Source organism: Pangasianodon hypophthalmus, chromosome 10 (assembly GCF_027358585.1).
Source record: "Pangasianodon hypophthalmus isolate fPanHyp1 chromosome 10, fPanHyp1.pri, whole genome shotgun sequence".
Taxonomy (NCBI): domain Eukaryota; kingdom Metazoa; phylum Chordata; class Actinopteri; order Siluriformes; family Pangasiidae; genus Pangasianodon; species Pangasianodon hypophthalmus.
The window spans coordinates 4,291,963-4,305,044 of NC_069719.1; the positions used below are offsets into that span (position 1 = coordinate 4,291,963).

Here is a 13,082-nt window from a genome sequence, read left to right on the forward strand (position 1 = left end):
TGCCAGGCATGGTTATTTCCTTCTCTGAAAACTAACATGAAACTTTTTTTTTTTCTTTTACATCCTAGCTCTCTGATGAAAGGAATCCACCTTCTGTAAAGAGCCTGGACGCTTTGTTGTTGTTGTTGTTTTTGTTTTGTTTTTTTAACTCCACTGAAATTGACCAGGAAGAAGTGATTATTATTATTTTTTTTTGCTCGGTTCTTATGGTTGGAGATGATGTTTGGGAGTGAAAGCGGCTTGGTGTCGGCGCTCCTCGCGCTTCTCCGCTCCGTGGTTCCGGCGCTGCTGCTGCTCGCGCTGTCGCGGCGGCTCTGGGCGCTCAGGTGGAGCGCGGCCCGGGACACGGCGTGCGCGCTCCCGCTGCCGGAGGGCTCCATGGGCTGGCCGCTGATCGGAGAAACCTTCCACTGGCTCTTTCAGGTAAGCGTGTAAGGGAAATAAAGCTAATGTCCTAAAAATGTAGAGGAGGCTTGGAGTCCTAGCCAGTGCTGAATTAACAGTTAGCCCTAAATGAACTCTTATGATGTCCGGATGAACTCGGATGAACTTTACCTGTGTTATGATTGCACAATTTAGTGCAAATGATGCAAATGATGGATGTTCTGGATTATTCTTAATACACCACCTAGACTACTAAATGTTCTTGTTTTGGCTCAATTTGATGGTATAGTGAGTGTTATTAATAGAGCACCAGCCTCAGTATCAGTGCCCTTGACACTTGTGGTCTTACTCATTTGTGCATGTCCTAAAATGTCTATGTAGTGCACTATATAATAGTCCTACATTTATTATTATTTAAAAAAAAAAAAAAAAAGTGTTACATTAACACCTAAAGTGTTAAACTGATCTATTGGTCCACTGATTAAGAGTTAATTCAACAGTAGGGATTTTACTGTGTGATGTTGGTGTTATTCCAGCACACAATTTAGTGTGGTTTTGGACAGAAGCCAAATTATACAAGTGTTCATAACCTCCCTTGTTTCTTTTCTCTCTCTCTCGCGCTCTCTCTCTCTCTCTCTCTCTCTCTCTCTCTCTCTCTCTCTCTCTCTCTCTCTCTGAGAGTGCACTGTCTCAGTCTCACATATACAAATTTGTAAGGATTTACACAACTCCGTTTGTGAGAAATGTTACAAAGGTTAGGACTGGGTTTTGGATAAGTTTAGCATTTGCACCTTTTCTGATGACTTCATCTGGGAAAAAACTGAACGGGATTGAAGGACATTGCCCATACTTGTTCACATTTCTATGAATTTCCCATGAGATCAGGTCGGTCTCAATACCGTGCAAGTTATTAATAGGCAGCATAAAGTCACTAAATGTGTGTATACGATACAATGTTTCAAGTACACTGGATAAGTAAGGGGTCATGCTATTATAGGAAAATAATCAGTGATGGGGTGGTGTGATGCAGACCCCACTGTTACCCCATGTTACCACCCCACATTCAAATATTTTAAAAGAACAGCACATCCTGAAGTGTTTTATTCCTCTTATACCACAGCGAATTGCCAACAATTACAGTGTATTATTTAAGGGCACCAAATCCACTCAAAAGTGCTTTTATCCATTTATTGTTGCATTTAATATTGTGGAACATCTGTCAGACAAGGTTTCACCTGCGTTATAGTAGCTGTAAACAGTCATTCCCTCTCCAGCCTGTCCTTTTTTCCTATCGCTTGAATTTAAAAAGGTAAAAAAAATTCAGCTTGTCGTGTTACAGAGAAACTGCAAAACATGAACTCCTCTGTCCTGAATATCTTCCCGTGTAGGAAAACTTACTGAGCGTTACAACCTGCTTACATTGAACATTCCTTCCACGAATGTTAGACTTAGATAGCGTATTAGGTTCATATTTTTGCACTCATTCTATCATTTGAATTGCAGCTGGCACCACTGTCAGATTTCTGTTATAGAGAAGTTAAACACCTTCTGACCAATCAGGTTTGAGAATTCAACAGAGCTGTGGTATAGTTCTTAATATTCCACCTACTACCTACTAAGGCATCGTATTTAAGCGGTGTATAAGTGGCATAGTTTTGGATCAGATGTAATAGACTAGCCATCAAACTACAGCACCTCAACATGTTCCTAAATGGCAGACTTGCACAAGGTTGTAAGGTGTCCCATTTCTCTATATGAATCTCAAAAACGGTGCTCACGAGCACCATATTTGTACTTTCAATGCACCCTTTGGGAAAAGCCTGCGTCAGTGTGGGCTTAGCTGCAGTCCCTAACCTAAAACTATTAGAAATTATTAGCAAGAACCACTTATAGCAGATACATCAACATTAAAGATAGAGAAAAAAGATATTAAAATGAAGATTCTTAAAGTGTCTTTCATCAATAACTTGTCATGGAGCAGTATTACAGCAGTATTGTTACAAATTATGTAAAACAAACATTGATTAAAACATGTACTACTGATTACCTAAAGAGCTGATTTCGATATGATACGGTACATCATTTGTAGTAGTCTGTGTGATCTGAAATTTCTCTTTCTGAATGGAAAATGAGTGAGTGGATAATGTGGATAATGTGTGTGTGGTTACTTTGATGAGCCGTGCAGATTTATGGCTCACCATTCATCGATACTGGCAGAGAAGTTACAAAAAGTGCCATTTGGGACATTTTATTGTAGCCAAAATATGCTCCCTGCTCTCTACAAATGCAGAATTAAATTACAGGTATACTGACGCCCACTTGAGGCATACTTGAACACTAACCTACTGTTGGATTTTTGGGCATGCATGTGATATTTTACAGAATGCTTCGAACAAAATTTTCATTAAAAAAAAAAAAAAAACAGTGCAACATATATTGTAAATAGGGTGTAATTTTGGAGATGGTGTTTATTATAAGGTTGTAGAAGGTTCTATTTCCATTATAATCATGCCTACTTATGCAGTTGCTTATGGAGATGGCTCTTTAACAGAATTAGCACCTTTGACACTTTTAATTATTTATTTTATATGCTGAAAAATAAAGGAGGTTTACATTCTGCTAGCACTGATCAAGTCTTCTAGTGTTACAACTAAGAGATTTATTTATTGTACTAAAATACTGCATATGTTTTCAGCTATGAGATCCACTTCATCATCCCGCGGTCATGATCCCAGAGAGTGCTGTTTGGATTATTATTACTGGAGAGTTTAGGAGCATCGGTTTAGCTCCTTAGCATTTTGCTGAATTTATTTTACACATCACACTGCTTTAAATTACTGCTGACTGTCCAATAGTCACAACTAATCTAGAACCTTTCTCCTTTAAAATTCTTCTGTGGTTTAACACTACTGAAAGAAACTCCCAGGATTTTACTTGTTTACGTTATGTTGTGCTGTATGAGGCCATTCAATTTTATTGTGATAGTTAAAGTTCTAGCACATCTCTGGCATAAAAATATTATCCTTCAGTCTGCTGCTCTGTTAATACATGCATGAAATTATTTCGCTGCATGTGCAGACCTGAAAGTAAAATACAGAATTCCCCTCAGTACCAGGCACAGAACCCTGCCAAGGCGAATCCGTAGCTCAATTTCAAAAGGCTCCCGTTTTTGAAATGTAGTGGATAACTAGGGAGTAGTTAAGGAACAGGGAGCCCTTTGAGATTTAGCTTGGATCTGTCTGGTGAGACTTAACACACAGACAGAACATCAAAACTTAGCTTTTTATTTCTAAGCTTTTTATTTCACCTTTCTGTCTTTCTGATGAGTATTTTAAATCTTTCTCACTTGTCATGTTGTCAAAAGCATTTGAAATACCATTTACATTTTTAAACATTAAAATAGTCCTCTCTATTTTCTTCTCACCACCATCTCTGCCTCTCTCTCTGTCTCTCTCTCTCTCCCACCTGCCCTTCGTTTCACAGGGTTCCAGCTTTCACATCTCCAGGCGAGAGAAACACGGCAATGTCTTTAAGACTCACCTCCTGGGGAAACCCGTGATCCGCGTGACTGGCGCTGAAAACATTCGTAAGATCCTGCTCGGTGAGCACACACTGGTGAGCACACAGTGGCCACAGAGCACGCGCATCATCCTTGGACCGCACACGCTCGTCAACTCCGTCGGTGAGCTGCACAAGAAGAAAAGAAAAGTAAGCAAAAAACTCCAGACATTGAATATGAGATGTTTGATAGCAGTATTTTAACCTGAGCACAAACTGACCAGAGAACTTGAGCAAGGGTTCTCAAGCTTTTTTATACCCAGAGAGCCTTTTAAATGTAAAATAAATTTCATAGACGCCCTCTGCACAATTTTTTTTAACATAGCCTAATTATTCCAACAATAGGCTCATTAGTTAAATGTATGCAACATTTCCTATACAGCACTATTTATTCGAGCCCCTGAGGTTTTTTCTTCCCAAATTTGCCGTCAACAGAACATATTAAGTCCAAGTTGACATTATTTTTACAGGCCTACGTGTTTTTGAGTTATTGTGGTTTGGATTAAACCCATTCAATACAAGCGACCAGATAAACTGACTAATAACTATAAGAAGTCAATAATAAATATAACTTTGATAATGGGTGATTGTGATTTCCACCACTGTAATAATAATAATAATAATAATAATAATAATAATAATAATAATAATATACGGACCAACATGGAGGATCTCGGACCCAACTTACTTGAACTGGAGTGAAAAGCTAAACCGGTAATGACCAAACATGAAATGAGCTCGTTTGATAATATCAGTTGATGATACAGCCTAAATGTCTACACGGATGAAGACCGTGCCCAAGTTACAACTGTATTTGGTTATTTATTACGTTGTTGTGTGATGTGGCATATATTCCTGCTGTAATCATTCTGTTCACTGCTCAACAATGTTTCCCAGGCCATCTTAAGAATCAATGGCAGTTTTCAAATTTATTTTGAAATAAATATTTCATAGCTTAACTGCATTATTTATGGAAATACACAAGCAAAAAATCTTTCCTATTCTTGATGACCCTACTGGTGGCACATGTGTATGTAGGTATATGTAAAGTGTAAATCCTGTTATATTAATTACTTACCTATGCATGTCTCATTGTTCCTGGTTATCTTTCTACATTTATCATCTAAACATATGTAACCATTCATTTTAAAGTGTCCAATATACACTATATAGCCAAAAGTATACAGACACCTGACCATCACACCCATATGTGTTCCTTCACCAAACTGTTACCACAAAGTTGGAAGCACAAAACTGTATAAAATGTCTTTGTATGCTGTAATATTACAATTTTCTTTCACTGGAACTAAGAGGCTCAAACCTGTTCCAGCATGACAATGCCCCTGTGCACAAAGCGAGCTCCATGAAGACATGGTGTGTGAAGGTTGGAGTGGAAGAACTCATGTGTCCTGCACAGAGCCCTGACCTCAACCCCACTGAACACCTTTGGGATGAACTGGAACACTGACTGCACCCCAGATCTCCTCACCCAACATCATACCTGACATCCCTAATGCTCTTGTTGCTAAATGAGCACAAATCCCCACAGCCACGCTCCAAAATCTAATGGAAAGCCTTCCCAGAAGAGTGGAGGCAGAAAGGGTGTCCATGTTAATGTCCATGTTAATGTCCATGGTTTTGGAAGAGGCACATAGGGGTGGTCAGTTTTCCACATACTTTTGGGCATAATGTATCTTCCATTGTTCTTAGCTATTAGAAATACTGTATAAGGAATATTATGGAATACATTCTTGGAAATCCTCCTAATGCCAGGTGTATAATATGCATAATCAGAGTGTAAATAAGTGATGGAGGGAACAAGACAGCAATTAAAATAGCCTTTTGATAAACACCAGCCATTTTAAACACTTTAGTATAAAAGATCAAAATGACCTGACTGGACATGCATGTAATATAAATAGGATTTTTAATTATGAGTGTTTTCCATTAGAGAAAGAATTTATTTGTGCCAGGTCACATAACTTATGTTTTTACATTTCTAGAAATAATGAACCGTTCAGACAAACACAACTTGAAGTTTAAACTGATTTGCATGTACCTTTTTTAATTCATTCAGTCTCTTTCTTAGATCCTGGCGAGAATGTTCAGCCATGCAGCACTGGAGACGTATCTGACGCGCCTTCAGGATGTGGTGAAGGGTGAAATCAGTAAGTGGTGTGCTGAGGCTGGCCCTGTGGAAGTTTACTCTGCTGCGAGGTCACTCACGTTCCGCATCGCTGTGCATGTCCTGCTTGGCCTGAAGCTCGATGAGCAGCGCATCACTCACCTCTCCAAGACCTTTGAGCAGCTCATGAACAACCTGTTCTCTCTGCCTGTGGATGCACCTCTCAGCGGCCTGCGCAAAGTGAGAAAACACATCTCTATAAATCACATCGCTTCATTTCCAATTCTCATGTCCCATGTTTTTGTTTTAGAGACAAGCTGTAGAAATGCATATAGACCAAACTGAGCAATGTGCTTATTTACCCCTTATGTTCTATTCAACTTTAAATGAACCTAATTACAAATTCAGTTCAATAGACATTGTCACAAAGCAGCTTTATAGAAATCTGGATATAGATTTAGTTCTCTAATGAGTAAGGCAGAAGCAACAGTGGCAAAAGAAAATCTTTGAGACAACGTAAGAAACAAACCTTGAGAGGAACCAGACCCAAAAGGGAGCCCATCCTCTTCTAGGTGACACCAGATGCGAATATAAACTATCACTTGTCTACAGCTATACACAAACAGCACCAAGTGTGTTGAAAGGATGTTTAGTATGAGCACATTATGAATAGGAGTCCAGGGATGAGCACAGGACAGGCTTTATAGGGCAGGCAAGAGATCTTGTGTATAAATTTACAGTATGTAGGTGAAATATCCACTGAAGAAAGGGTAAGACTTGGGCATGAATTGTTTTTGTGAAGTGCAGTTAAAGACATAATGGTAAACATGTTGGACTATCCACAGCAGCAGAAAGTGAGTCACAAGTATAGAAGCTCCAAGTAGAACTAGCACTACTACTGCATCATGTACTGAAGAAACATTTTGTACAACTTTCCCACTTATAAGTTTCCTTTCGAATTCTCCTCTTAGGGGAAAAAAGCACGAGACATTCTGCATGCAGAGATGGAGAACATCATCAATGAGAAACTGAAGAAGCAGAACACGAACGAGTACTGTGATGCTTTCGACTACATACTGAGCGCTGCGAAGGAAAACGATTACAACCTGACCTTGCAGGAGCTCAAGGTACAACATTCATTGAAAAAAATGCTATGACTTGACTCGAAGACCCAGTGACACACATGTTCATGCATCTTCACTTACAACACACTGTGCTGCATCATGCTTTTAAGTTTTTAAGGGAAAAATTGCCTGGCTCCTCGTTGCCACCATCATTCAAAATTCAGTAGTGAAGCCTTTGGGCTATTGGTCTGAAGAGTGGGAGCTCAATTCCCAGCACTGTTCAGTTGCCACTATTTGGTCTTTAAGCAAGACTCACTTCTAAGTCGCTTTGGTTAAAGCATCAACCAAACGAGTTCCGTCTGCGAGAGATACGATTTCGTTTATGGTGTGAATCAGGACTGGGATCCTGTGGGAAATTTTCACTTTCATGCAGGCTTTCAGAAATGATTGAGGAGCAAAGAGAAAAGGCATGCAGCCAATATGACCATTACATAGTGTTTCTTCATTTTAGTTATTTCTTTTCCTTACAGAAAGTAGAGAACATTGCTTGCTCTCTACATTCTTGAAATTTAAGTTACTTATTCGCTCATATTTGTGATGATTGGACCAACTGATAACAGTCCTGTAAAAGTGTTTTATGGTCTGAAGGAACAACAGAAGCAACACTGCAATGGCTTCAGTGGTGTAGCGCACTGTACCCAAATATTGTTTGCACGTCCAAGCAGTGAGGCTGAAAAATACATTATATTCACTTTATATCTTGTTGGAAAATTTAAATAACGACACAACTATAAAAGTCCACTTTAAGGAATCTGTGTGGACTAAGCATTACATCCCTACAATATGGTTTGTTCCCTTACTACTAATATCTCAATAACTCACATATTAGCAGTAAAACAACATTGGAAATATAGCCCCAAAATCCTTTACCATTTTGGGGGATTTTCCTGATGGCAGATGTATGCACAGTAAGATAAATAAGAGATGGAGTGAATAGGATGGCCACTAATATCACCTTCGGTTAATAAAGGAAAGAAATTGTTGGAAATATTAGTTTTGGCCTTATTTTACTGGGCAATTTGCAATTGATCATTTTGTCTGAATTAAACTGATTAAATTTTTGATCATACAGGAAACAGCAGTGGAACTGATTTTCGCCGCACACTCCACCACAGCGAGCGCGTCCACATCGCTCATACTTCAGCTGATGCGCCATTCTGAAGTCACAGAGCGTGCAAGGGCCGAACTGGAGGCTGCAGGTTTAATTGTGGATGCTCCAAGCTCTTGTTGCTTATGCTGTAATGAAAACAGCAACACATGCTCAAACAGTGAGGCTGAAAAGTCCGCAAATGACATGACACGGCCCGGTCTTAAATCCAAACCTCCGCTCGATATAACAACCTGCCCTGACAGACAAGGTCATCGATCGTGGATCAACGTCCCATATTTGAGTCTGGAGAAACTCAATCAGCTGTGCTACTTAGACTGTGTGGTGAAGGAGCTGCTTAGATTTCTACCACCAGTGTCTGGGGGATACAGGACAGTGCTGCAGACGTTTGAGCTGAACGTGAGTAGACAAAAGTATCCAGATTTTGAAAAGAAGTGATTATATAGAAGTACATAAAATTAAAGTAATTCCATAAAAACATTTTGCTTAGCAGTTAATAAAAGACTAACATTTCTAGCCTTAATATATAAGGAGTTCATATACATGATGCACCAGGCTCCAAAAAGACAAATTTATTTCATGTTTAAGGTCAAAGAAGGATAATTTGTGGGAAATTATGTTGGCTTGAACTGATATTAATGCAATGCAGACTTCAGATGTATCCATGACAGTGATTTCTGGCATTATTCCTCATCTTTGTCTGTTTAGAAACTTTAATTTGGTCACTTCAGTAGTTTCAAAGCAATAAAATATCTGTCATAGCTAATAAAGCTTCTTTCCTCATAACATGTGTACCATCCACAAAGCATTTCCATGATGTCAGATGTCAGATGATGTCTATTCAAGATTTATAATTTCTTTAAATTTATAATTTCATTCAATATTGTCTTGAATACTGATTATTCAGTATTCAGCATTCTCTCTCCTCACATAGAGCATATATTCAATAGTCTTAGATTTAGTCCTGTAATATTTGTTGTTGTAAACAAGCTGATGTCACAGCCAATTTTGCCTTCCTCTTTCCTCCTCTCTACAGGGTTATCAGATCCCAAAAGGCTGGAGCGTCATGTACAGCATCCGTGACACACATGAGACTTCAGCTGCCTACACAAGCCCAGAGCTGTTTGACCCCGAGCGCTTCGCCACTGATCGGGACGAGAGCAAGAACAGTCGGTTCAGCTATGTGCCATTCGGTGGTGGAGTTCGCAGGTGCATCGGCCGCGAGCTTGCCCTGCTCGTGCTCAAAACACTCAGCGTGGAGCTGTTGGCCACAGCCGAGTGGACGCTGGCCACAGAGACTTATCCCAGCATGCAAACAGTGCCCATCGTTCACCCAGTCAACGGACTCCATGTCCATTTCAACTACAGGAATTACGCGGGTGGGAGAAACCGCAGGGAGTCCACACACATATAAAAAAAAAAAAAAAAACATATTTATCAGTTACATTTATGAGTTCACATCATGATTTTTGAACTGCACTGGAGTTTTTTTCCACCAGTCCATTAACAGTATCAGCCCACAAAGGGTGGCTGAAGTACATTTCAAAAAGAATTGATCTTAAAAGAGTCATCAAAAAGTCCAGGCAGTAACACTGAGGATGTCTGCTGCTAGCAAATCAATAAACGCCTAACCTGTCTAGGCCCAGTTTTGTAGAAAGGAAAAATAGATAAACGAACAGAGAACAAGGACAGATGCAGAATCATGATCATTGAGGGAGAAAAGACTGGATATTGATATAACGGAGCTGCTTATACAGAACCCATACATAGGGATGCTGTAATAAGAGGAAAGCTCGAAATGGTTCAGTGTGCCCTGAGCTAAATAAGGGCCCTGGAATATGCATCTAAAGCCAATGACTGTAGAAGTGGTGAACTGCTTTTCTCAAGATGCTTAGGATTTGTAACCCCTCTAGTGCTACATACAGTTTGTCAAGAATGCATGGTCATTTGGTTGGACAGTCTTAAGTACTATTTGTGTGGGATTAGATTTCCGGACGGTCTGTTAAAGTATAGCTGAAGGAGGACGTCTGTAACAATTGTGATTTTGCAGGGGATAAGCAATCCTGTCTTTTCTATATACAGTCCTCTCTGACAATATTGGAACGACAAGGCCAATCCATTTGTTTTTGCTTTATACAAGACATTTGGGTTTGAGATCAAAAGACGAATATGAGACGATAGATCAGAATTTCAGCTTTAATTTCCTGATATTTACTAGATGTGTTAATCAACCACCCAACTGTTAGGTGGGCAAAAGTATTGGAACAGATAGTCTTAAAGTAAATAGCACTTAATATTTGGTTGCATATCCATTGCTTGCAATAACTGCATCAAGCCTGCGACTCATTGACATCATCAAACTGTTGCTTTCTTCTATTGTGATGATTTTCCAGGCTTGTACTGCAGCTTCTTTCAGTTGTCATTTGTTTTGGTGGCTTTCTCCCTTCAGTCTCTCCTTCAGGAGGTGAAATGCATGCTCAGTTGGGTTAAGGTCTGGTGATTGACTTCACCAGTCTAAAACCTTCCACTTTTTTCCCCCTGATGAAGTCCTTTGTTGTGTTGGCAGTGTGTTTTGGGTCATTGTCTTGCTGCATGATGACGTTCCATAGACTGGATGCATTTCTCTGTAAATCGGCAGACAGAATGTTTCTGTAGACTTCTGAATTCATAGTTCTGCTACCACCATGAGTTACATCATCAATAAAGATTAGTGAGCCTGTTCCAGAAGTAGCCATGCAAGCCCAAGCCATGACACTACCTCCACCAGGGTTGACTGATGAGCCTGTATGTTTTGGATCATGAGCAGATCCCTTCTTTCCCCATACTTTGGTAGAGGTTAATCTTGGCTCCAGAACTTTTGTGGCTCATCTCTGTATTTCTTTGCTAATTCTCATATTCATCTTTTGATCTCAAACCCAAATGTCTACGGTGTATAGCAAAAACAAAAGAATTGGCCTTGCCGTTCCAATACTTTCAGAGGGAAATGAATGCATAGTCATCATGCCAAACATTCCATACTTAATATATACACCTCATTTTAACACAAACTGATTGTTTTGAATTTTATTATAACCACTTGTTTTAGGGCTTGATCGTTACTAGGTCACATGACCATAACACGTATGTAGGCTGTGCTAGGAATGTAATAACTTGCCTAAAATCCCTAGAAGCATCACTTCTCTGACATGTTCATTTAAATATCATTTATATAATATTGTTCTTCATTTATTTTTACTGGTCATTTTTTAGAACGTAATAGATGGAGTTATCTTTCTAGATGCATTCACACACAGTTTACTGACATGATGGATTCAGATGGGACTAAAATTCCAATTATTACACACCAGTAACAACAATACATTACCCCACCTCCTCATGTAAAACTAATCCAGTCCGAGTTGGGCTTTAAAGGTACTTAAACGTCTGAATAACTTTTCTTTTTAATTAACCAAGCGCTTGTTAGAGGAAAACTAACCACTCTTTTCATTACACATATTGTTTTTACTCTCATGTGTATGTGACATATAAACAAAATATTTTGTTTTGTTTGGTAAATGAAGTAGGAATTTAAATAAGCTCTATTTATGATGCATTTTTAAGTAGAGGAAATACCAAAAAAAAAAAAAAAAAAAGAATCTGTAGTTACTAGGCTTACTACACTAACATGGAATAGCTGTCTGTCTTTGTTGGCTTCCAGATGTTTACGGTAGTACGTAGAAATGTGGTATCATTTCCCACTGTGTTAACATGCTATTAATTAACTACGTTTATTCCAGATGTGTACGATAGTACGTTGATGTATGGCATCTTTTCTCACCGCATTAACATGCACAGAAATGTGGCATCACTTCACACAGAGTTAACACGCTATTAATTATGTTTATTCTGATTGCAAACTGTGAATAAGGGTCCTTATAGAAGGATCAGTCTAAAACAGGGAAGGAGAAACCAGCAGCACTTTTACAAGGTTTTTTTTTTTGTATATTTGTAATAATAATTGTATGTGAGTTACTTCTAATGTTTGTGCATGTCTCCATAGACACTTGCTCAGTATTCTTTAATATCTTCTATAGGCTCTAAATATGCCTATGGCTGACTGGCATTCAGTGTTTCTCCCACTAAGTAAAACTTGTTAATAAAAATGCGCTGGGTTTATTTATGCTAAAGCAGTGCTTTTCTTCAAATTACCATTATTCAATATGCATAAAGTTGCTGGACTGTTTGGGGCATTATCAATATCTACACTTAATTTACTATGGTTGCATAAATCACAAAGAACTAATATTTAAATAAAATGCTCTTGCTTGTTAAAATAATTACCTTCTCTATTTTTGTGGCATTTTAAAACTCAGTTGACATGCAGAACTTCTAGAATGTTTCGTATAGTTTTGTCAACACAAATGGCAAAAGTTAATTTCCTGTGGGACACACAGCAACTGAAGTTTTTTGTACACTTTTCTGGCCCCAACCTTCAGAATATTGAAAGTTGCAATTTGATTGGCTCTCCACATTTCAGTGTATACACACACTTGTGAGCGCTGGCTTGCGGCAGGAAAACAAACCTTTGAACACCACAACATTTTTGGAGCAGGATATAGTAACTGTACTGAAAAAAACGTCATTGAATCCTGTTTTTAAAAGTTGTTCAAACACATAATGGCGAATGTATAAGAATAAGAAGTATATAAGTATATTGGGGACATGTCTGTGGTTGGTTATCTGCCATGTCAATCAAATTGATTCTTTCTAATAAAGTAGGCGGTTTTTGGCCACATTCACAGAG

The 13,082-nt window shown here is 38.8% G+C and overlaps 1 protein-coding gene across 1 annotated transcript; it reads left to right on the plus strand.

The window, feature by feature from the left end:
• Positions 1-211: 211 nt before the first annotated feature.
• On the plus strand, positions 212-12,454 carry LOC113544973 (cytochrome P450 26C1). The gene is made up of 6 exons (XM_034308370.2): positions 212-423; positions 3,868-4,092; positions 6,032-6,307; positions 7,039-7,194; positions 8,264-8,698; positions 9,336-12,454. The coding sequence occupies exons 1-6, from the start codon at positions 217-219 to the stop codon at positions 9,711-9,713; spliced, it is 1,677 nt and encodes a 558-aa protein (XP_034164261.1). The 5' UTR covers positions 212-216; the 3' UTR covers positions 9,714-12,454.
• The last annotated feature ends 628 nt before the right edge of the window (positions 12,455-13,082 follow it).